The 26381-nt window shown below is 35.3% G+C and overlaps 1 protein-coding gene across 1 annotated transcript in view; it reads left to right on the forward strand.

The window, feature by feature from the left end:
- Positions 1 to 26381, forward strand: part of FIG4 (FIG4 phosphoinositide 5-phosphatase) — a 52020-nt gene that overhangs the window by 8813 nt on the left and 16826 nt on the right. Inside the window, exons 2-18 of the mRNA XM_084203016.1 lie at positions 1533 to 1631; positions 1845 to 1968; positions 4929 to 5085; positions 6332 to 6382; positions 9058 to 9206; positions 11171 to 11299; positions 12794 to 12894; positions 13369 to 13531; positions 14084 to 14181; positions 15116 to 15249; positions 15703 to 15819; positions 16199 to 16244; positions 17114 to 17262; positions 19758 to 19924; positions 22685 to 22823; positions 25567 to 25625; positions 26202 to 26349. Coding sequence (XP_084059142.1) covers positions 1533 to 1631; positions 1845 to 1968; positions 4929 to 5085; positions 6332 to 6382; positions 9058 to 9206; positions 11171 to 11299; positions 12794 to 12894; positions 13369 to 13531; positions 14084 to 14181; positions 15116 to 15249; positions 15703 to 15819; positions 16199 to 16244; positions 17114 to 17262; positions 19758 to 19924; positions 22685 to 22823; positions 25567 to 25625; positions 26202 to 26349 — 2030 coding nt within the window. The remainder of the gene's footprint in view (positions 1 to 1532; positions 1632 to 1844; positions 1969 to 4928; positions 5086 to 6331; positions 6383 to 9057; positions 9207 to 11170; positions 11300 to 12793; positions 12895 to 13368; positions 13532 to 14083; positions 14182 to 15115; positions 15250 to 15702; positions 15820 to 16198; positions 16245 to 17113; positions 17263 to 19757; positions 19925 to 22684; positions 22824 to 25566; positions 25626 to 26201; positions 26350 to 26381) is intronic.

Here is a 26381-nt window from a genome sequence, read left to right on the forward strand (position 1 = left end):
AAAGCAAGTGTGTGTCTTGGTGGTTTGGTGTTTCTTGCTGATGGTGGGTGATAGCAGTAGAAGAGCTGTACCATTTGGTGCCATGTACTGTCCTTGTGATTTCCCTCCTGGGAAGCAAGACCTTGGCACTAAGGGATCCCCTGCAGAGGCTGCTCTGAGGAGGCCAGACTGGGGAGCCTGGGCTGTGCACTGCAGGACATCAGTGCTGGAAAAAGCCTATAGGAAACGCTTTCCTGTGCCAAAGCACTGTGTCAAAGGCTTCAGTGAGGGAGTGTTGTGATGGTATATGAATTTGGAGGGCCTTCTTACTGTCATTTGGGAGTTAACAGCAAAACTTACTGCTCAGTTACCACAGTAATGGCAGTGTACAAGGTGGAGCCAGAAGTTGGTGGTATTTCCTTTTATGGCTTTTAAAGTTAAGTAATTTTTTTCCTGTTTAGAGCTTACTGAATATCTATGAGCTTTTGTGAATTCAAGGAAGCTGAAGAGGTCTTTAAGTTCTTTTTTCACCTTAAATATTTTGAGAGTAAAGATGTTTCTTAAAATCTAATTGGTATGAATTATGAAATTGTGAGGTTTGTATGAATATGATTATTGATTTCTTTTCCCACATCTTAAATCCATGTGACTCTTGGAGTTAAGGGCTGACTGCGTAGATGCACATGAATTTGCCATGCTTTCCTACTAGGTTGAGCATTATTAATGAGTTCCACCTTGCTGTGATAGCACCACACTGATTAAATGAATTAGAAAACATGAGAACTACTTTTAGCAAGTCAGTCCTGCAACCTGTGCTTATTGTTAATTCCTCTAAGTGTAGAAATTAATTTATAGTTGGATCTCCTTACATAAAAAATGGACATACTATATGTTTATCTGTGGTCATTCATTCATATTTTAAATGTGAATTAAAGCTAATGTTTTTTTAAACAGTAGGATTGTTAACCAGAAAATTTTAGTTTTGTGGAAGAACATTGTGGATTAGAATTTAATAGCAAATATAAATAAAAATAGAAGAAAACTTGCATTACTGAAGTACTTATAATTTTGCAGTGTTTGGTATGGATCAGGAAAGACTAGTTGACAGAAATAACAAAGGTGTACAATATAGCAACAGAAGTTTTAGATCATGAAAATTGAAAAATTCATGTATAAGCTTCTGCTAAATTTTACAGAGCAAGTGAAAACACAGTAATGGCTGGGGTAGGGTTGTACCTGCTGTAAGTTACAGTTTATCTTCTCTAAACAGGGTTTAACCTTTGATTTTGAATTTTTTTTCCTACTTGTGAAAAGGAGAGAAAGAGGTCTTTTAAGTTGTAGAGGTTGGTTGTACACAAATATGCCTCCTAAGATATGTGTCTAAAACAGTTTATTAACAGTCCATATGGAATATTGCATATTTGATGTTAGTAGTAGTGGATCTAGTCTAGGCAAAATGTAAATGGCATTGCTGATGTCTTAAGTTACACTGGGTTTTGTTGCTTTATCTTGTATAATATTCTGACTTGTTTCCTTGGTTTTCTTTTGTGTAGAGATATTTTCTGGTTGGAAGTAATCCTGCAGAAACCAAATACCGCGTTTTGAAAATAGATCGCACTGAACCAAAGGATTTGGTTATAATTGATGATAAGGTAAGTGCCTCTGTATTTAGTTGCTGGGCTTTTGTCCCAGTTGTTTCAAATAATACCAGTTACTTGTTGGAAGCACTGAAATGGGAAACAAAGGATGTAGAGTAGGCCTTTGGTTTATTGTGTATTTCACAGATTAAGCGAATTTTTTATTCTCTGACATGAAATAATATTTGACTACCAAAACAGTAACTTCTGTGGCTTTTTCTTTCAAAGCATGTTTATACGCAACAAGAGGTGAGGGAACTTCTTGGTCGTTTAGATCTGGGAAACAGAACCAAGGTGGGGCAGAAGGGCTCTTCTGGGTTATCTCGAGCTGTCTCTGCTTTTGGTATAGTAGGTAAGTGTCTTGATTGATTTTATAAAAATCTTTTGTTTTCCTGGGAGATGAGGCTTATTGTGTCATGTATATCTCTCTCCCAATTTTATTTATTTATGAAACTAAAGAAGATTTTGAAGTTTTTCATGCTGAAAGATAAGTACGTTTCTGTGTATTTTTTGAAAACAGATTGTCAGTACAGGAGTGAAAGTTATGCTGTAATCAGTCTTTTCCTTGTCAGTAAGGGACAGATCTCAGAAATGACCAAACTCTAGAAACTTGGTTGACGATCTTACCGAACTCAGCTGATCTTAGAATACAAATCATGTGGAACCTGGCTCCTGTATTCCAGAGCTCACAGAATGCTTTTTAAAAATAAAATGAAAGTCAACATTCTTTATTAGGCTATATTTCTTTATCACACGCTATTCAGAAAGATAACTTTTCAGTTTGGTTAACTTTTTGCAGTGACATATTTAAAGATTTCTTTTTCATGTTTGAACAAGTATAACTGACTGGTATGTCAGCTGAATTTTAAAATGCTGCTCAGCTGTCCATAATCCTCAAGCATTGCTTCAAGGATTTAATAACTTCTAACTTCATCTGAAAGGCACTACTTTCCTGCCTAGTGTCTGATACTGAGGTCAGTGTAGTGATGGCTGATGTCTCTAAAGTAAATGTTAATATGTGCTGTGACAGCTCTCAAGAATACTTTATGGTTTATTAGAGTCATTATACACCTGGACAGCTAAAGCCAAAGCTGCAGAGAAAGTGGAGAATGCAATTACTTTAAAGGATGCTTCTGAATTTTGCATAACAATCAAAACATAATAAAATACTATTCTAATCCAAAGCAAATTAAGCAAACTTTATTCTTCATTCCTTTTGTCTTTTAAGCATTTTGGACCTCATCAGTACATCCAGCTTTTCAGAAATTCCTCAGATGGTGTTTATGTTTCTTCTGATTTAAGAGTATTCATAATATGGATAAACCTAAAGGAGCTTCTAACAGCCTTGCGGCACTGAGTTTTTTGGGTTTTTTTTGCACAAGCCATCAGTGCTTACTAAGTATGTGATAAATATTTGGTTGAAAAGTGGTTGCAGTCAGTTAAAATTTTGCATCCCAATTGTATGCCTGTTTATACGTACTGTTCATAATAGGGGAGTTTCTATTCTGTAGCTGCACAAATGTGTTGGTTAACAGACATGGTGTATGTATTTCTAGATGATTCTTTAGAAGTAACAGACTCTCTTATCAGATGATATACTTTCAAATTACGTGATTCAGACCATTTCCGTATAAACATATAATTTGAAGGAATGCAACTGCTTGTTTATTTCTTCCTCCTGGCTCAGGTCAGAAGAACAGGGCTATTTTTCCTAAAATTCTAAAGAACAGCTTTGTTCTGTCCTCTAGTTATTTCATTAACCAGATGCAGTACATTCAGTGCACTCAGAATGGGGTTGCTGATAGGCTGAGGTCTGGTTTACTGTGTAATGTTTAAAAGTGGAAATTGCTTTTAAAGGGAGGGAACCAAGCCAGGGAGAAAGGCTCAGTTCCTTGTCAGACTTTTCTGTAGTGTCTGGTGAAATTCAAAGGACAGAGACTGTTCACATAAGTGATTTTAGTACCTGGAGGATACAGCAAGAACTGTGACTACTATTTAACAACTGAAATTCAATAGTCTGCTTCAAATGGAAGGTTTGTTTCTTATTGTCAGCAGGGCCTCCTGTCTTTGTGCAGGTGAGAGCACTTTTCCAAGGGGGGCTAATAAGGTGGAAGAAAAGATTGCAGTTCATTCGATCACGTTGCAGCCTCCAGCAGTGACAGGGAGGAAAATGTGTGCTCTCTTCATCCTCCTTCTTTACTTAGTACTGCAAAGCTAAAAGAACTGAGTATAAATACAACTATTAATTGTGTGGGTCCATTTGTATCATGTCATCATCATCACCTTCCTCCCCAATTTAATTTATTTGTTTATAGTACAGTAGTGAATGAGTTTCAAGCTCTCAGCAGCCTATCAGAGCAGCTACCTCCAATAGCTAATTGATGTAATTTATTACTTATTAAAGCATATTACTGCTGTATTATACTGTATTAGTACCACATTTGAGTTCAGGGGGTTTTATGTATTTCTATTTTTCATTTGAATTTCTACGTTTGTGTTGTATTTAAAGGTTTGTTACATTTTTTCCCAGTCATATATAATAGAAGTATCCAAAGGAGGCACTCCATGAAGAAGCATGGCTATGCCCTGCAGGGAATGAGGATGGAGGCTTCAGAAGCCATCGTTTTATAGGCAATAAAACCAGACACTACCTGTTCTACCTTCTTAGCCTTCCGTGTTTCAGCAGGGTCAAGTGTTGATATCTGAGAGAGGAAACAGGAAAAAAAGGAGTACCCCTGATACTCTGAATGGCTGACTGGGGGGAGATGCTGCTCTAGTCAAATTCAGTTCCAGGAATTCAGTTAAGGAGAGAGAGCACAAAGGTGTTGTTTTACCCACAACTCCTTTTACTGTTCGGTGTCCCTCCCAGCAGAGGGAACCTGAAAAGAAAATTTGAGTCTGGGATTCTTCCTTACCCTGGAAAATTAACCTTTAGTATCTGAAGAAAATAGAGTGTGCCTCACTCTGAACAATGAGAGTTTTGTCAAAAGCAAATACAAGTATGTTAAGTAAGCAGAAACATACTCCAAATTTTCAGTGTCCAAACTCTGCTACCTTGTATTAAAAATACCCACAGTGGGAGGGGAAATAAGAAAAAACCATGTATTTTATTGATTAATGGGAGTGAATTTTAAGACTCTGTGTGTATATGTGTGTGTGTATATATATATATAAATATAAAATCATATAACATTCAGAACAAATTAAAAATTCTTTAAAGTCTTGAGACAATCCTGATACTGTTTTGCTAAATATGTTTTATCAAATAAACACAAATATGCAACTAAAAGCATTGTAATACTGTTTTAACAGGTTTTGTCAGGTTTTTAGAAGGATATTACATTGTGTTAATAACAAAAAGAAGAAAAATGGCTGATATTGGAGGTCATGCAATATATAAAATAGAAGATACAAATATGATCTACATTCCAAATGACTCTGTAAGAGTCAGTCATCCTGATGAGGCCAGGTAAATAATGCTGGTAATTAGTGTGTACTTCTTGAATATTTTCTAAACAATGTTGAACTGCATCTGGGAACTTCAGTCATGTTTTGTATTAGTATGTCATTCAAGCCATTTTATCTTGTTGGTTGGAAAATAGGCTACAAGTTCTATGGCATCTAGCCTGGGGAGTAAATTCAGCTGTCCTAGTCTTCTAGAGTTTATTATCCACATCTCCATGTCACAGCTAAGTTTAGCAAATCTGCACTAAGTGTCAAATATAAGCATTGTTCCTGCAAGGGCAAAGTAATGCTGATATTGGTTTGTACAATTTGGGGCACTGTTCTTTATTTAGTAGCTTTTGCATGATGTTAATCTCACCTGAAGAGATCTTTTGTGCCCTTCAAGAAGTGCTGAATAGATTATTAAATGATTCTGTGCTGCCAGAATCTTGTGAATGTTGCAGTTGTAAAGGGTGGTGAAAAGATTCACTGGTAAGTTTAACAGATTCTTTCTTTTCAGGGACTTTTTTATGAAGAGAAAAGCTTAAGCCTTTACGTTTTTACCAGGGTAGGGTGACTTTGCTTCTATGAAATAGAAGGCAGCTGGTATCAATAAACTGTAAACAGTCTGTGAATAGTCAAAATTGATGGTTTATGATAAATTGATGTCAGGTAAAGAACCAAGCCAGTATTAAATATTAAAAAAGCTTGCACTTTAGGGTGGGATTGATCCCAGACCTCAGTCTCTCCTCTTAGGGCACAGCAGACCATATTATCTAACCCACATATTTATTTGTCTGCCATTGTATTTGTCATAGACAATGTAATGGTTTCTTCTGAGAATTTGCAAGGCTATGACAGATTTTACTTAATATTTCTTTTCTTGTTCATTTATTTGAGAGTAATGGAAAAATTTTATTTGTTTTGTAGTATTTTTGAGAGTTTTATTTTTTAAGCCCTGAAAAATTTGATGTGCATAAGTGGAAAATAGAACCACAACTTTACAACTGTGTAAAGAAACAGAGTGTGTATATGAGTAGACATTAGTTTTGGTTTTTGTTTTTTTTTTTAAAGGGTATTTGATTTATTTATTCCATATGCTAACATTCTAGTTTAATTACCTGTCAAAACAATTACAGAAAGATAGGAAGGGAACAGGGGGCAAGAGTCAATATTAAGTGCAATTTCTTTTCTGTGATCCTCTGAATGACATCTTATAGTCTGTCTTATTAAAATAATAATTTTTCCTCCAACTTGAATTATTTTGCTAGGTATCTGAGAATCTTTCAAAATGTGGACCTTTCTAGCAACTTCTATTTTAGGTAGGTATTAGTTACTATTCCTTTAAAAAAATGCGCACTTATACTTGCTAGAAGATTATAAGTTTTGTTTTTGATACCCAAGACTTTTAGGTTGATATTCTGGAGAAACAAGACACATGATCATGCTGCTCATCCATTTTCATCTGTGTATTTTGAACCTGCTTTCTCCTTTAATCAATTGGCTAGGAATCTAGTTTCTATTAGGTTAAAAAATACAGAACTATTAATGGCATGAACAAAAGTAGACACTGAAACTACTGTTTCCACTGACTGTTCAGCCTTGCCAGATTATGCAGAAGTTATCTCTTTGGAAAAGTATTATGTTTCAGAGGGATTGCTTGTCTTGTTATTTATTCTTTATTAATCTCATTTTCCATAAATAAAGCTTTCCCTTGATTCAGGAGCAAAGGTAGAGAAATAGGTCCTCATTTAAGATACATCCTGCATGGGGTGTGTCTTTCATAGGGCTTTCTAGGCATTGCAGTTCTCTTGTTTATTGTTTCATGAATGCCATACCTAAGACAAGTTTCTGTGTCCCAGCTACTATTAAGTGAGATTTTTGGCACAGCACAAAAATGGGAGAAATGTGGTGGTAAACCTAGCAGTAGTGGAAGAAGACTTGAAGACTTAAAAAAAAAAAAAAAAAAAACCCAAACAAAACCAAAGAAGCAAACAAACACAAACCCACCAAAAAAACCAAAAACAACTCTCTTACAATTATCAAAAGATGTGTCACTCTAGAATATGCTTCCTCTTGGAAAATGAAGGCTTTTACAGCTGGATCTTGGAAAATGAAGGCTTTCACAGCTGGATCTGTGAAGATAAAACCTACGCAAGTTTTATGTGTATTTCATGCTTTGGCATGTGAAAGATTTTTTTCCATGTAAAACCTGAATTTTTCTTCCATGCATTGTCTCCCAGCCCTAATTCTGTACAACTTCTCCCCACTGTCTCCTTTGCTTAGAGATGACAAATTTGTACTGTTTCTGTGGTTTTACATAGATGGGAAAGGGAAATATTCTTATGTGACTCTAATAAACACATTTATCATAAAATGAATCATGTAATGTTTTGGGCTGGAAGGGACCTTACAGATCATCCAGTTTCAACCCTACTACACTCACAGTACAGAATTTTCTCCTAAATCTCTCCAGTTTTAGTTTAAAACCCTTCCCCCTTGTCTAATCACCATCTGCCCATGTAAAAAGTTGCTCTTCCTCCTTTTTTATAAGCCCTCTTAACGTACTGGAAGGCCATAGAGAGGTCTTCCCAAAGACTTACTTTCTCCAAGCTGAAACTGTAGAATTAAGATATATATGTAGTTTACATATATAAAATTTCTTGTAGACAATATGAGTAAGTGAATTACTTATACAAAAGTATATTTTTGGCACAAATCCTGTGTGGCATAATAAAAACTTTCCTACTGACAGATAATTTACTGTTTATGTTTTATTTTTCATTAAAAGAATTTTTTCATAAAATGTTTTTGTGCTCTGTGTTTAAACTGCATATTTAGCCTGATTTTCACTTTCAAAAGGAGAAACATAGGATGGTACTGGTATTCTTTCTTATTGTTTAGAATCTTTTTAATCTGTCAGCTTTATTTAAATTGTTCTTGGCTGAAAGCATAACACATTTTTCTGCATGATTTTTATATAAATCCTGAAGAAAATTAGAAATCAGTTATAAGAAAACATTTGCTCTAAGGGGAGAGTGGGGCCTGAACAACCTGAACATGTTTCTTACTGGGATACTGTTTAAAGGTTCCGTTATATGCAAACAGCATGTTACAGAAATTTTTTTCTAGCAGATGGGTCAGGACATTATTATGGAAATATGTGGATGCATGGGTTACACTTTATCATTAGGGATAAATCTAAATATCTAATGTTTAAATAATTCTTTAGATCTTTAAGGAATATCTAGAACTTACGTGAGGACCAGTAATCACTGATGCTATCTTAGACTAAAATGGAAATACATGAGTATTTGTGATTTTAACTGTAGTGTACCTTTGGTTTCTCCTGTGGAAGAAGCCTAGTAGTTTAAAAAATTTAGCCATTAGTATACAGTGTTAGTAAAAGAGTCATGAAGTAGAAAATTTGTAACTATTATGCAACTAATTTTAAAAAAACTTTTTTTTTTTTTTCAGCAGCCAGTACCTTAACATGTATCTGTGCTGCAAGCATAAATTTGGGATACCAAGTACCATTTTTACAGATACCATTTTTGTGGACGAGTTTTTTGGCTGTTTTGAGTTCAGGTAGCAGTTAGAAAGTATCAGCAATTAAATCTCAGAAAAATAAGGTTGTCAATGTATATCGATATTTCTGATGGAATAGCTTTTTTAAAAGTTCTGGAATGCTTCCTGGGACATGGTGAATTAAGTTTCTTGATATGCTTTGTTCAAAAGATATGTTTAGTTTTCAGTTAAAAGAAGAATATAAACACTTTTTCAGTTTTGTAAGCTATAAACAGTTTCTGTGTTTGTAAAACTTCTTTTGGAAATCATTTGTATCATTTGCCATTATAGAATCAGAATCTGTGTTTCTTGTTCAGAAGTCTTTTCTGTAAAATAGTACTGTCTCAAATATAAGTACAGATGGAAAGTAAGGGCTTTCAGAAAATTCCTTTCCATCTACAATTATTAATAAATGTTAACTGTCTATCAGTTACAGCTATGATCTGTCTCACTCCCTTCAGTATAATCTTACTATCCTGAGAATGCCACTTGAGACATTAAAAACAGAAACAACCCAGACCCGACAAGAGAGTTTTGATATATTTGAAGATGAAGGACTTTCAACACAGGGAGGAAGTGGTAAGAAAACACATCTAATTAAACTGATGTTGTTAGTCATGAGTGCATTTAAACTGTGTTCCGCTTAGATTTACTTTTGAGAAACATTCATGTCTTCTGTTGTTGGTCAGTTGTGTCCTAACAATTATGAGTTAATAAAAGATTTTGTGAAGTGCCAAATACATTTCAATGTGAACAATGTGATTTCTAGAGATGTTTAGTCATTGTTTTAAGTTACATTGCAATTGGGGAAGATGACTGAACATGCTGACATTTTCCAACAATTGATTACTCAACTGACTTCTGAGTCTTCCAACAGTAATGAGTTACAAGGAAAGTGGAAAGCAATAACTAATTAAGTACCAATCCTTTTTTTTTTTGTTTGTTTTATATTGGAGAATACTGACAACAGAGGAACTGTATGAAGTTAGCATCATCTTACTGTAGTAACCCCTGTCAACAAATGTAAGAAAAATTACTCATTTCGGTTGGAAAGTTCAGCCTTCAGTTAGGATCTAACATATTCATAAGAGTATAAAGATGAGCAGCCAGAGAGAAAAACTATTTTCTCTCCCTTTTTCTTCATGCAGACACACACACACACACACACACACACACACACACAGAGAAAGTTTCTCCTGAAATTCTTAATATTGGATTTTATTCTGTTGAATGAAACCCCCATGCCCCCAAGGAAAAGTTATTAGTAACATGGTCATATATATCAAGATACCAGCAACTGGTTATCAGATACTACAATATCAGAAAGGACCATAAGGAATGAAGAGAACAATAATTCCTCTTCTGCAAAGACTCTAATCTGGAGGATCCCTCAGGAATCCTTACAAAGGCACCATCTCTTTTATGTCATTGTGAAAACAATTAGAAATGAAGATGCCCTAACCTTGACCCCATCAGCCCTCTGTGCTACTCATCCAGCCAGTAATAGAATATGTATAACAAATAGCCACCTGTCATTTAAGAATTAATTCTCACCAAAGCAATGCTGCTAGTAGTAAGAAAGAGGAAAAATTGCTGGCTAAATGCTTGTGACCAGCTTCTGCTGACTGTCTAAACTTGTTCATGAAAATATTTTGGTTACATCAGTTTTCCCTGGGCTTACAGTAAGTTGGGTCTAGGTGGCAATGGTTTGTTCAACAGCTGCATTTTCACCTGCAGTCTGTAAGAAGAACTCCTTATTCCTCCAGCGGAACATTTGACTGCTGTAGTTGTCTGCTATAATTGGCATTCATACTGCTACAATATAATTTGTCCTGTCAGAAACTTCATTTTTAAAAAGTGTGAAAAAATATAGGATATATTTCTATAGCTATAGAATTCTTGTCCTCTTTCTTCTAAGTTTCAGATTAATTCAATTCCCTCTACCACCTTTCAACGACAGTTGTCATCTTGGTCTTGATATTTGAAACAGAAGAAGACTCTGATTCCAGATAAATCAGAAACAGAATTTTAATTTGTAGGTCTACAATAGCTGTGGTTGTTGCTGTTAGTGCAAATTAGGGAAACTGTGTTGAATTGTGTGAAAAAGGATTGATGTTCATGATCTTCCAGAACCTAGTAGGTAATTAGAGGTGACCCAGAATTGAGAAGCTTATAAAGTCTTTCTGTATGGAGGAATTCAATTGGAATTCACAACTTTATTTCCCTTGTTATCAAATCCCTTGATGCTACTCTGTAGAGATCTCTTTTCAATATTGAAGTATATCAATAAGTTCTGCATGAAGGCACTCAATCTCAACAGTGACTGGCAACTCTAGAAAAACTGTGAATCCTCTTAAAGGCTGGATAAAACTTCAGCATGTGCCTGGAATTATCTATGTTCAGCAAACCTGAAGGATGCAAGTAAATGCTACAATGAGTTGCAGTCAAGGGAAAATGAAAACTAAGATCCAATGTCCTGGATTTTAAAGCAGGGGTGCTTGTTTCTTAATTGCTAATACATTTTCACTGTAACAACTTCCTAGGTGTATTTGGTATTTGCAGTAAGCCTTACAAAAAGTACGTGTGGAATGCCGAGCTTCTGGAAGCAGTGAGAAGTGCTGTTCATCGGGACTGGCTGCTGTATATTATTCATGGATTCTGTGGCCAATCAAGTATCCTTCTACTGTCGTAATGAATTTTGGTTTCTCAATTTTGAAAAAACCCAGTTTGAACATTTAATATTTCTTTGTCATATAAATACCATTCAACTTTGTACTTATTGTTTAGCTTTTATTTTCATGGCTTTCTAAGTAAGATTGTAAGAGGACCCTCACACAGATAGACGACATTTTCAGTGAGGCTCTGTTTATAACTGTGGGATTTAGTAGTAAAGAACTTGAGAGGATTTTTAGGCTCAACTGTATTTTTTCGCAGATGTTTGAGGAAAGGGAGAAAAGCTAAGCAGAACTGAATTGCTGACTGATCTCACTTCAGCTGCATTTAAACCATGAAATTGCCATAGAAATGCTCTCCTACTAATCTTCTCTAAAACATTTTTTAGTTACTGAGATTTGCAGAAATTCTTGTATTTACTGTCTTTCTGTTGAAGACGATGATGGAATTTCAGCCCTGCTGTGTGAAGAGCACTAGGATGTGTGAAAGTCTCTTTTCTTGACTACATACTATTTTAAATGGTTTAAAGGGTCTATGTACATTGTAGCAGGAGAAGCAAAAGTCCAAATGCATATCACAGTCCAAAGAAATGTCAGGTAATGTGTTAAGAATTTAATGTATTACAAAGACACTCTGTTTTATTCAACAACACTATCATGTTAAATTAAAATTTCTGGGGAAGCAAAAACAATTACGATGTTAACATTAGCGGTGTCTGCAAAATTTAATTTTGCTTTTTTATGATTGTAGGACTGTTGGCCATTGGCTTAGTCCTCAGACAAAAAGCTAGATCTGTTTTTATATACCACTATTTCATTTGTTGTCCTATTTAATCAAAGCTGGATCTGACCACCAACATTATGCGTGCAGCTGCAGGAGTGAGTAAATATCTTCATAACACTTTCTTGTGCCTCCTTAACACTGAGGAAGCAATGGTAGTCACACTAGGCTCTGATTCTGTTTGGTTTTAGTAAAATGGAAAAAGACTGTAAAAAAGCCACCACTGCATCCGTAGCATATTTGCCTCTGGCTTTCAGTTATTGTCACTCAAGTGGTTGCAAATTTGTATATTTTTCCAATCAAATAATTAGAGGGTAACTAATATACTTCACCTGAAAATGAAACTCCCAAATTTTAATCCCAGTATTCACAAAAGCAGCATTTGCAGCGCTAGGTGTTTCTTGTATCTATTTTACCTCCATTGTAATTTCATAAAATAGAAATGCTGCTTCTCTTCTGTAGGTTCTGAAAAGTAGGTGATGTATTGCAATGTAGATTCACTTTTCAAAGTTCTTAAAACAGATTGTTGGAAAGGGCAATATTCTCTTCCAGTTGCAAAATAAGTCTGGAAGTGATACTCATCACTGTTAAGGTGATTGTAGTTAATCAGATCTATCAGTTCGTACACTTTTGTTAGACCTTATTTTTGCTTGCATAAAGTAAGTGAACAAAAAAATTGCATGTGACATGTAAACCTTAACTTCTCTTTCAAGAACTGTTAATATATGGCCGCCCCATATATGTCACTCTGATAGCCAGAAGATCAAGCAAATTTGCTGGAACACGTTTTCTGAAACGAGGAGCAAACTGTGAGGTAAATCAAATATGATTTTAGGGGTTGTTTCCTCCTGCCCCTCCCCAGTATGAAAGCTTGAACTTGACTGACTGAAGAGCTGAAATGGTTTGCAAGGTTGTTAAGAGTTTGTCTATAAATTATGCTATTAGATGATACAGATATCATTACATTTTTCATTGGCATGATAAAATTGTTCCTAAAATAATAAATGTAATAGTTCTAAATTGTTTTGGTTTTTTACCACTTGGTTTTTTGGCACTTGTTTTGGTTTTTTGCACTTAGAGATAATGTTATTTCCCAAACTGAGGGAAAAAGTTTAAAAATGGTAATATTCATTAGGAACAAATGGGAATTTAATCTTCAGTGTTGTTCTCACTACTGTGGTTCAGTGTCTCAGTTTAATTGTGCTCTGTTTGTAATGATCAATTCTCTGTACTGCATGGAGCTTTGAATGTCATGTCTACATCATATGTGTATTTCTGTTTGGTTTAGGGAGATGTTGCTAATGAAGTGGAAACTGAACAAATACTTTATGATGCTTCAGTTATGTCATTTTCTGCGGGGAGTTATTCTTCCTATGTTCAGGTTCGAGGGTCTGTCCCTCTGTACTGGTCTCAAGATATTTCAACTATGATGCCTAAGCCACCCATAACACGTGTGTACAAATTATTCTTTGTGATAGATTATGGTTAGTGCTGTGTCCTAAAGGAACATCTGAGAGAATAAGTGAAAACTGAAATTGCAAAAATGAGCAAATTGTCTATTCACTTTTGCTTTATGAAGCCATAATTCAAAGTAAAAAATTATGGAAAAAATCTCCATCTTAGACTTCACATTCAGAATGAAATAGGAAATGTTTCTGTTTGAAGATGTGAGCTTTCTTTGTATTACTTTGTGTGTGAAGGTAGCCATATTTATCTTAGTATTATGGATAAAATATTAAACCTGTTGAAAATGGTGGAAAATGTCTGGGCTGAGATTAATGGGGCCAGAATAATTGTTCTGTATAAGCATTTTATGAAAATTTAAGAAGTTGCCTGCAATTCGGCAAAGGGAATATTTTTTTAACAGCTTTTGCATGAAAAGAGGGGAAAGTATTTAACTGTGTCATTACTACCAGAGAATTAATGCATCTTTTGTGTAGAGTACTATTAAGGGAAAATTCTACAGCTCACTTATTATCATCTTCAATTTATGTTTGTTTCAGTGGACCAAGCAGATCCTTTTGCACACGTTGCTGCTCTTCACTTTGATCAAATGCTTCAGAGATTTGGCTCTCCCATTATTATATTGAATCTTGTGAAGGTACAATATTTTGAATATGTTCTATGTGTTTAATTTTTAATATTTCTTTCTGTACATTTTTTAACATTTTTACTGTTTCTTTCTGTAGAGTCACTGCATAATTTTGGTTATGTTCTTAAACTAATATTAGCTTACAAGTGAAATATTTTCTTCATAAATCTCATCCTACAGGATATATTACATAACTTTGCTTCCACTACAGCCCTTCAAAAACAAAATTTCTCATGTTTAGAGATTTCTTACAGTAATTTTTCACTGTTCTCTTCAGGTTTTTGCTATTACCCATTAGATTTAAGTCCAAATAAATTTATCACTAAATTTAATTTAGCACTAAAATCTACTGAAATTGTGTGGTTCCATTTAAAGCAAGGTTGGAACTAGATGACCTTAAGGTCTGTTCTAACCCAAACCATTCTGTGGTTCTATGAAAACAATGTTATATTCAGGCAAGGTAACACAATTTTCAAAAATTATTGCTGGACTGGGAGATGGGAGCTGTTGTTTGCCATCTCCTGCCAGTAATGGAGAAGAATTTCCCTTTGTGCTCCTATATTCCACAACTGAATGGGATACTTCCCTTCCATGTTTTTGCTTCTCTTTTGTGGTTCTCTATTTCATCCACATTGCCACTTTTATTTCTGTGTTTATTCTTTACACTTACAGCATACCATTTTCAGCCAATGATTATTCGCAGTTGAAACAGGTGACTTTTACTACTAATACAAAATGATTGTTAAAAACCTAGAATATTCAGATTTTCCTATCTTTTCTGTTCTTATTTAATTGTACTATTTATGAAGAACCACTTGCTGTTGTTACAGCTTCCACTTTTTATTTCTATTATATATGCATACATATATGTGTGCATGTGTATGGGTTATATATGTTTGTTAATGAAAATTTTGATGCTAAATTCCTTTTCTCTTTGCTAAAGGAACGTGAAAAAAGAAAGCACGAAAGGATTCTCAGTGAAGAACTTGTTGCTGCTGTGACATACCTCAACCAGTTCTTACCCCCAGAGCATGCCATTATATATATACCCTGGGATATGGCCAAATACACTAAAAGGTAGAAAAAGTATTTTCTGTACTAGTGCTTGTAGTTGCAATGCACATGTGGAAGCAAAGGTTACTGAACAAAACAGCAACTTGCAAACAAAAAAAAAGGGAATGTAGTTCAGCATAACCATACCTCCTGTTCTGCCTCATCCATATTTTCGAATCACAGAAAGTTTGGTAGAGAAAAATCAGTGTGATGTAAAAATCAAGGAGTTTTAGGTTTTTTTTGTCTTCTGTTTCTAGTTTATATAATGTTTTTATCAAAAAAAAGCAAAATTGCTTAGATACAGTCAGTCTTTCTCTCATGTAGAATCTGAGAGACCTATAAACGTAATTACAGTCAAATGAATAAAGCTGTGGGCCTGTTTTTAAATCATTTTTGTTATGGAAAAACTTTTTATGTAGTGAGATTTTTTTTAGTATTAATGTATCTTGACTGTCCCATTTTTCTCCCTCTCTTCAGCAAACTATGCAATGTCCTTGACAGACTGAATGTGATTGCAGAAAGTGTAGTGAAGAAGACTGGATTTTTTGTAAATCGACCTGATTCCTACTGCAGCATCTTGCGTCCAGATGAAAAGTACCTATAATTTATTTGATGCATAATGAATAGCACCTTCCTTTGAAAGCTCTTTGGAATTTCTATGTTTATTAAATTATTTGTTATTTTAAGACTGAGTAATTTGGAAATTACTAAATGACTTCTTTTGAGGCATACTAATAAGATAATTGTCATCTAAATGTTACTTAATCTGTTGTTAACCAGTGGATTTTATGGTTTTATAAATACAAAATTTACAACTTCTTTAAAAATAGAAACTGTATTTGCTTAGGCTGCTAAAGATGAAGTCTTTCAAGTCACTGAAAATTCAGAAGTACCTATTTGTCACTGAGTAGATCAATACATTATACAATCTATGAAATCATTTGAAAGTCATTCTGTTTTGTTTCTTTTTCAGATGGAATGAACTGGGAGGTTGTGTTGTTTCCACTGGTCGCTTGCAGGTACTAAAATGTGCTTTTCTGTTCATAGTGATGTAGGTCAGCACTCCCAAAGAACAGTGAATCATTCCACTTAAATGCTTGATTTGTGACTCACAGACTGCTCTTAAATTAATATTTATAGTACATGTTATTATGACTGTCATTCCTAGAAATCTGATTGGGAATTAGGGCCTTAAGTTATTGCATGGTACCCCAAAACCTTGTGGTGTTGGAATTGTATCTTTGCTGGACTTAGTCTGAGAAATGCTTGTATTTTAAACTAGTTTCCATTACTGTTTAGCCTGTAATGTTACCAGTGCAGTGAAAGTTAAACCAGCAGCATTTAAGCAAACTGTGTCATAAAATGTTCTACAGAAGAAGTGAGGAATAAGCACATACTTAACCCTGGTAACATATTCATACACATGAACATGGGTTACTGACATTTTCACCAGTGCTGAATATTCTGTACATTGTTACAGTTTCCAGCACTAAAGGAAAATAAAACTAAAAACATGTCTTCCTTTAAGGTCAGAAAAGTACTGACTAAACTGCAAACCATACAATATCAAATTTATACCTGAAAGTTAGGATTACATACTCTGAACACAGGGCGTATTCTTAAGAAGCATTAGTTGATTTGACTTGCCACTCATAATGTTGTGTTTCTTGTAAGTGAGAGAGCATGTGACCATTCCTGTACTAGCTGATCACTGGGGGATATGTTTGGTGAGGGCAGATAAACATGGCAGATAAAGATGACAGCAGAGCAGATAAAATTTGACATAATTTGAGATTTGATAAGACTTAGCTAGTAGCAAAAAAGTAATAATCATGAGTATAGTAATTTGTTGATTAAGATAAATCTTTTATTTGGATTGCTTTGCCAGACTGGAGTCCTCCGAACCAACTGTGTGGACTGTTTAGATCGCACTAACACAGCCCAGTTTATGGTGGGGAAATGTGCTTTGGCTTACCAGTTGTATTCGTTGGGATTGATTGATAAACCAAATTTACAATTTGATACAGATGCTGTAAGGTAAGATAGATTAAAAGAGTGTGTCATGGTTTTAATTTTTAATTTTGAGTTAAGAGATTATGGAGAATTATGTCCATGTAGAAGAAGCATACAGTTATTTCTGCTGGAATGATTTAATGTTTGTTTGTCTGCATTTAAAACATCTTTCATACTTGAAGTCATGAGAAAATCCTGTCATGCTGAAAGTTCAGTCTTCTGGAAAAGTATGTTAATCAGTCTTATGATATAACTGCTTGACTTCATTCTTTTTATATGCCTAAACTTAGAGAGATGTGTTTTCCCTTGAAATAAATTTAAGAAAACCTCTGCCCCAGTCTTTTACACTTGTTTCAATTGCTTGAGGCAAAATGCTGACTGAGAGTGAAAACTTAAGTAAATGCATACTTTCATGGAGAATGCCAAACTGGTGATTGTATATAAGTACATCTTACCTTGCTATTTTCTACTTTTTCTTTGGGAAGATTTCATGGTTTTTGATTTATTGAAGAAAAGTTTTTTAGCAAAATTGTTCTTTCAGATCAAGTGTCAATGGTACTTATATAAGCATCCTCAAACTCTTTATGAAAACCCAGCATTTGTATTGAAATGCTTTGGGCTTAAGGGTAAACTAAGCTGCTTAACTTGTACACATGCTTCAGAAATTTACGTGGGAGTCTTTAAGGTGCTATGCTTTTATTCCTTTAAGCTGTTATTGTGACTGTGAAACTTAGGGCTTTATTGCTGATTTTAACTAGTGGTTTGATAGTTTTAGAGCATGGAGACCTAACTTGTATTCAGAAACCACAAGTAGATGGGCTTCAGTCCCCTTCATTTGAGATGTATCTTTAGCTCCTCTTCTTTTTTCCCATTAGTTTCCAGCACTTGCCTGGAGCTGGTACGTGCTGCGGAAACCACCTCACCTGCGGCATGTTGGGTCACTGTTTAGGTTGGTGCCTCCTGGCCACTGCCTGGTGGCCAGGGAGAGCACCCACTGGTGGCTTCCTGGGTGTGCTAACAGTGCCTCTGATCCACCATGTCCTGGCTTCTGAGGGGAAATTTACCTTCGGGAATAAATAATTCCTGCTGCCAATACCAGTTGCTGTGCAGCCTCTTGGGGCTACTTATCAAACAAAAACAAACCAACCCACCAAACCCAAAGAAACAAATGAGATTCTCATACATGGTGTCATGATCTCTGAACAATTTGTACGGAGGCAAGTGGGTTTGGGGTTATTTCTTTGGGGTTTTTTTTGTTGTTTTGGGGGGGGTTCTTTTGTTTTTTTAAAGTTACTTAGCAGATGTTTCCTCCTAATTGATCTTATTGTACTTGACCTTGACAGAAGATTTGCTGGACAGCTATTTAGTTTTTACAGAAATGGATTTGCTGCTCAGATAAGTGTTCTTCATCCAGCTCCTTTCCAGAAGAACTGTAGTCAGATGGTTGCTAGGTTACATATGCAATACTGTCCCTTTTGTTGGAAACTTCATTCGGGGAATGCTTTTGTTGCCTTGTTTTGGTGGGTTTAAAAAAAAAAAAAACACTCTTCCTTTTTACTCCTCAAGGCCTTCTTTGCTCTGCAGGTATTACATGTAGATGCCTGAGTTACTTTGTCTTCCTATACTGATGTGAAACACATTCCAACAGGTTTAATGATTTGGTTTGCTTTTTTGTTTTGGGGAGGGGTTGGGGCTTGTTTTGTTCTGGTTTGGGGGTTTTTTGCCTCTTAACTGAACTGCCAGTCTTTTTTAGCAAAATATCATCCTTATCATTGTCTTGCTCAAGCAAGGTCATAGTCTCCATTTCTGAGAAGCACTTTCCAGTCTGTTATCTTTTACACTAAGCACCATCTCCCTAAGATAGCCTGTTTTTGTCTTGTTTTTGTCACTGATAGGAAGCTTGTTTAATTTTTGCTATTTGAACTAGTCCCAGTTTGGATAGTGTCAACTTCTTGATGCCAGAGGACTTTAGCCAGGTCTCTGTGTTCAAGTCAATTCTTAGCCAATTCTTTTTGCTTTCTGCTTACATCAAGATTTTCCAGCTTCAGGAAATGTTACCTGACTGCCATACACTTTTCTTACAAGTCATGTTTATTCATTTTGTACCTTTGAGTCATCATTATTGTAACTACAGAGATTTTTGAAAGGTTGTGCTAACTTCATTCCTGATGTACTTACAAGAAAATGTAGCCTTGAGATATTGATGTGTTCTGTCCCTTTTAATGTATTAAATATGCCTTGGTTAGTGAAGATATATTGTTTATTTTCTCCCCATTAAGTAGTAGGACATGGTAATCTTCCTGAATCTACAGAACTGCATACTCTGTGTGAACCTCTTTTATATAAAAAGTAATGAAAATCTCAAACTCTAAACCTTCTCAGTAATTATTATGTCTGAATAAAATTTTCACGTATTTATCTGAAGAAATTGTATTGCATTTGCAGAAAGACTATTATATCTTCTCTTAAAAAATTATATTCAGAAGTTTCATAGATGGCACATTTTGCTTTTCCTTCAGATTATTTGAAGAATTATATGAAGATCATGGGGACACACTTTCTCTGCAGTATGGAGGCTCTCAGCTTGTCCACAGAGTAAAAACTTACAGAAAGATTGCCCCATGGACTCAGCATTCCAAAGATATTATGCAAACACTCTCAAGATACTACAGTAATGCTTTCTCAGGTAAATTTAAGTGCTTTCTTTCAAGCCATTGTTTACAAAACATCTTCAGTAATCTACACTATGACCTTATGACAGAGTTCCTGTATACTATAATTTCCAAATAATTCAGTAACATCTCAAATAGGTATTCTGATTTGATGATGTATTTATTTATTTATCCTGTGTTGTAGCATGCAGCCCTTTATTTAGAAAATGCACGGATGTAGCGCTGCATCTGTCAGTGACATTTGTAGATCAGTAGAGGAGCAGGTAGGTGTTACAGAGTTTTAAAATGTTGAACAGAATGCCTTCAACAAATATAAGGAAACTGGGAAATCTAAACATGGAGAAGGCTTCATGTGGAGTATTTCTTGTGTTGTTTCTAAAAGCTCAAAACAAAGCAAGCTGTAGTGCATATAATTGTTTTGTGCAAATAGGAGCTACAAACCATTAAATCTGTGGTAGAAAAGACAGAATTAAATTCAAAAACCAAGTAAAAAAGCTAGTTTTTTCCGTTAAGTAAGCTGTAAATTATTAACTTATTCCTTTATTAGCTCATATCACTCATTAGTTGAACACTGAGTGTTCTATTTTCTTCTGGACAGCCTTGCTAAGGGAAAACTTCTTTGAAAAATGCTGAGCCTTATCTTTTGAAAAATAAAAAAAAAACCCTGTGGTGTGTTTAGGAGTCTTGCAAAAGATCTTAAAGAAAGATCAAAGGACAGTCTAAGACATATGAGAAGGGCAAACACTGAGTGCTACTGTGTTATAAATATTCTGTCAGTCCTTTATTACTCTTTTTTACAAAAGTTGCATAGCCAAGGGTGGAAGTACCTTTTTTTCCTTTGTCCTAGTAGATTGTAATTATTTAGAGACTGTGAACTTTAAAACAGTGAGTTGGATAATGGCTACAAATACTTCAGTAATCTCTGATTTCTTTGGCTGAAATTATTGCTTTTGTGTATATAGCAATGTTGATAGCACTCCATTCAGAGTAACTTTTCTGAATGTAAACCCTGTTATTTGTGTATCATATTTGTCCAAACTAAATGGGAAATGGAGAACTTGTTTATTTCAGTGATGTGGTATCCTATTGTTTGCATTGGCAATAAAGTCTGGCTTCATCAATTCTTTTGAGCTAAAGGTAGCACACTTGCAGTATCACCTGTACTGTGACATAGAAAATGGAACAAATCTCTGAGCTGTTTATGCCAACCACTGAAATGGTTAGGTAGAAGCCTGAGCAAAGCTCTAGGTCCACATTTGGGGTTGTGGTCTGCTTGCAAGTATAGACATGATATGCATGTCTTCTAGTAATAAAAGAATTTGTTCTAAAAAAGATGTTACACAAAGAAGAAAAAATTTAGAAATAAAGTCCATCTTGTCATCTCAATGAACTTGTAGGAAAGTACACAAATAGACATTAATCTTTACTGAAGTCAATACTGTATTGGAATGATATTTTCTTAAAGGTGCTGCACACTTTCCCCAATTTATTTATGATTTTGGTATTTAATCCCATTTGAGGCATATATTTTTGATGCTGTATGCATTCATTGTGTTTGAAGATGGCATTGCTGAAATGTAGCATTCATTGTTGTATTTGCTTCCTTGCATTTTTAGTATGCAGTTTTAAAACATTTGTTTCAATGAAATTTAAAGGGTCATTGTCCAACGCTGCCTGTTTAGATGACAGCAGCTTGCATGTTAATGTGGCACATTAAAAGAGATAATTTTATTTTTTAAGTTTCAGCAAAGAAAAAGGAAACAGTTTTAGAACAAGGTGCTGATTTGCTGTACTGCATTTATTATTGTTGCTATTAATCATATATCCTTTAAAATGTGAATAAAAATCTGAGGGCTAGCTAGTTCATGAGTCAGCATTTTCTTGTGTTTCTGATCTGAGAAACATTTTTTTAATGCTTGTGTATTTTATGTACCTGAATTAAACAGACCCAGAAAATGTTAGTGATTTTCTTGGGGTCATACAGTATATAAGATACAGAGCAGGGTTGAAAGAGGCCTACTATTGCTGCTTCCTAAATAAATCTCCTAGGCACACATTACTGCTTGTCTATCATTCAAAATACTTGAATCAGAAAATAGTCTAGTCTTATAAGAAAGTGTTTTCATCTGTTGACCTCAATGCTCTTAGAATAATTACTACTAGTTAAGCTGTACAGATGAGAAAAAGTAAGACACATATTGAGTGATAATTTGGTGGAGCTTAGAATATGAAAAGCTAAATTGATTATTTAAACCAACGGGAAACAAGTCCAAATTACTAAAAGGCGTTTGTGAAATTTAATCATTTTACTATGCATTGGCAAGAAAATCCCAAAGAATTCATCATTTATATGTTTTGTGGGAAACTTGTGTTGTATGGATATTGTTTCATTTCATCAAGTCATTTTTCAGTTATTTTCAGTTATTTAGTGCAGTAAATTCACTAAGGTATGTCAGATTTCCTGAAACATGCCTTAATCCATGCATGTGCTTCGTGAACACGTGGGAGACAGAGTTGCAGTGTGAGGTCTGACTTCTGCCAAGCCTGGGCTCCTGGGTGAGAAGCCAAGGGAAGAGGCAGCATTGCTACCAGCCCCACAGGTCCTGCAGTGTAGCAGCTCTGCTGTAAATGAAGTTCCATGTGCTCCTTGAAGCCCAGAGGGCCCTGCAGCAGTCATAGGACACAGACACTCTTGAGGAGCAGAGAGAAGCAGTGTTTGAATGGACTTGAGCTGTGCAGTGCTCCTGGTGTTAAGTGTGCCTCTTGTCTAACAGATGCGGACAGGCAGGATTCTATCAATCTCTTTCTGGGAGTGTTCAAGCCTGCAGAAGGAAAGCCACATCTCTGGGAACTTCCCACTGATTTTTATTTGCATCACAAGAACACCCTCAGTCTGTCACAGACGAGGCAAAGGTATTTTGCTGTTCTATGTTTTGTTTTCTTTGGTATTGCTCTAATAGATTGAAAAAAATGCACATTGCTAATCAAATAATTAGGTCAGCCTGTCAAAAACTTGCTTACTGTTTTTTATGTTTATACAAAAGCTTAAAAAAAAACCCTTTGAGAGATTACCAAAAAATCCTGAATGTTGGTGTTTCAAAGGATTTGCTTCAGTATGTTATTTTCCTGTGGTACTTAAAAAGAAGTTTAATTTCATATGAAATTCTACCCTTCAGTGTAAAATGCTTCAGTGTTTTACTGAAGTACACTTATTACAGTTTCATTAAGCAATATATATAGGTGCATTCTTCATAGTCAGATTTATTAATGGTTGGATTTAAAATTATGTGATAAGGATAACATTTTTTTTCCTATGTACTGCACTTAGTCTGCAGCTGTGCATACCAAGAAACCCATGATTTTCTATCTTCCTTTCAGCCTATGTTTAGCCTGTTTTGAAGACCATTTTTCTGTATTTGCATTCCACCGTAATTGCATGGTAATATAAAGAAGTAATAAAGTATAAAAATTTAAAGTAATCCAATTGCTTCTCAGAAGGAAATGATTTTTTTGAAGACTATGAATACTGTGCTTTTAAAAAAAATCCATTTTAACAATATGGACGGTGCTCAACTTGTCAACTAAACAATCTCTTAGGCTTTTTGCTGGTTTTATATTTATTCATTTTGTGAGCTGTAAAGCCCTTTAGTACAAATGGCAGACCTGAATATCTGCATTTAGATTTTTGTCTGGTCAAATCTGCAAGTGTTTAACCAGTGTGATCAGTCCTTGTTGGTTGCTTATTCTGTTAACCTGTCACAGCAGCTGGCACATGATGTGGCTCTTTCTGAATTTCAGTCCTCTTGTATTATCTCCTGAGGCTTCTCTTAGAGGTAGCTTATATGAGCCATAAAACCAAGTGCTATTTCGGGCATACATGAAACATGCAATACTAATTTTCTCAACTACTCATTTTGAACATTATTGTATGCCTAAAATTAATTCAGCTGATATATTGCAAATATGCAAATGTTCTTGTCTCCCTTTCATCTGTTACTCTGTTCAAACAGGCCATCTCTTATTTGTCACACATACTGTTCCCAAATGAGGTGGAATATTAAAAAGAAATATTGGTACTCTTCATTTGCTTGTTAATTATTTTTACCTTTCATTCTAACCAGAATTTCTTCTGAGCAGTTATAATATACAATCAAGATGTTTCATTATGTGAATAAAATGACGCCTTCCTGTAATAACTAGGTGAAATAAATATGTGGAAAAAACTCCTCTAAGTAATTTTTTGTTTCTACCAAACATTTTGACAAGTTCTTTGTGTAGCATTTCCCTGCCTGTCTGTGTAGTGCATCTTTTAGATTCCTTGGGCACAGCAGCAAAAGAAATTATGACACTTGTAATGAAATCAAGGGTATAGGAGAAGGAAGATGATGTTTCCTATCACTGAAATTTCTTTGACTATCTGTGCTTTTCCTATATTGTAATTGCCTCCTCATCAGGAGGAAGATATTTAATAGGGTTCATACCTTACTTCTATATAATTAATGATTCACGTGAAAGGACAGCGAATATGGAAAAGGAGACTTTGTGTTGCCGTGTTACTTATCATTTATACAGGCAACAAAACTGGGTGTGTCTTCATCATTTCTGAAGGCACTGGAGAAAATTGCTTACTAGCATGGGACTTTGAGAAGAGGCAGGGCCATCAGGCATAACTCATTCCTTATTGTCTAGGATATACACAGTTCTTGAACTGAAATGTGTTTTCCTGCCTGTCCTGTACCATCTCCTAAATCCCACTAACAAGCCTATCCCTGGCCATGGGAATACCCATTCCCATTGTGAAGACCCACAAGACCCATTGTGTCTGCTGCAGATGGCTACATTGACAGGAGTAGGAGATAACCACATTAATACTGATTACAGCCCTCACAGTATTGTGAATACACAAGTATTTGAAATAAAAATCAATGAAGACAATTGTGTTTTCATTCCATCTAATGAAGTAGAAGAAACTATCAGAATAAATCAGGGAAGAAATTAAAGTATATTTGAGAAGAGACAATAAAAATGTGTAAACATGAATGAAAACTAAAACGTGCTTTGTTTTATGAATGTTGCTTGACTTCCTTTGTTGTTTTACAGAAATCCTGAATAAGCTTCCAGCAGGGCTTAAATTTTACTGTTAAGATATGCCAACGGCTCTCAGACTTATGACAGCTGTTACACCAAAATGTATTTCTTTGTGTAGAAGTCAGCTGCTTTGACAGTCATCCCATCTTATTATCATTGACCTTCTCTTCTTCATACATTTTTCCTAAATTTTGGGATCTGAATAACATCTGGGAGGAGATGCCTTCCCCCTACTCCTCCCACCCTCCAACAACCAGAACAAGAGAAATACATAAATACTTTTCATAGGTACAAAGACATTAATACATGAATTTTCAGTGCTGTAGAGGTAGGCACCTGAAATGTATTTTTTAATGAAACAAAACCACTCTTCTGTCCATACCTGTATTGAGTCTTGTGTGTTTAAATTTCTTGATTTAAGAGCAAAGTAGTTGGACAGGGGCCTGTTGAAATCCTCCCTCCAATTCAGCAATGTTTGCTGAAGTGACACTGTATGGATGGGTGATGGATAGGCTGGGTGCAAGATCCCATCTCCTTTATCAATTGTGCTTCTGTTTTTCCTGAACAGCTATACTTACTGGTGGACCACAGGTGTGCTAAAGCATTTACCTCTTCCTTTTGATGAAGGTAGGACCTATACTTGCTCCTTGCCTTGCAGAGTATCTTGAAAAAGAAGTTTTAGTCACAAATGTTTTTTAATTTAGATCCCAAATCTGAAAAAAGGAGTGTTTCCATAATGGTTTCCTAAATGCTTCTCCACCCCCTCCCCCATCCAAGGAGATTTGATTTTTCAATTGCAGGTTGCAAGAGCTAAAACTTGACCTTCATATGTTTGGGCATACTTAATTATTTTTTTCTTTTTTCTTGTCTATTAGCATATATTTATAGTCAGTGCTGGTGGTTCTCTTCCTGTAACAGTTGACACAACATAGCTGGTGTGCCTTATTTCTCTGGGGTGCTGTGGAGCATGTTTCATTAGGCATCGTCATCATGAAATGAAATCAGATTACAGTGCTTGATAATGCACTTTTATTAAAGATGTGCAATGCATCTTCTTCATGTCATATTTCCTTGTCTCAGAGGGAATATGACTGTAGGAAAAAATTGCCTGGTATGGTGGCTAGGTAAGCAGGCTACTGTTTGATTAGATTTTTGCAAGAGTCAGTAATTGCTAGTAAAAAAATTTTATTTTTTGCCCCTCAGTGACGTGTGCTGAAAACAGACGCAAGTTGACAGTGAAGAAATTCCACAAATATGAAGAAGAAATTGATATCCACAATGAGTTTTTTAGGCCATATGAGTTGAGCAGTTTTGATGAAACCTTCTGCTTGGCAATGACCAATTCTACACGGTATATTGGGATGGTTTGTGACTCTAAATCCT

Source organism: Fringilla coelebs (genome assembly GCF_963513975.1).
Source record: "Fringilla coelebs genome assembly, chromosome: 3".
NCBI lineage: Eukaryota > Metazoa > Chordata > Aves > Passeriformes > Fringillidae > Fringilla > Fringilla coelebs.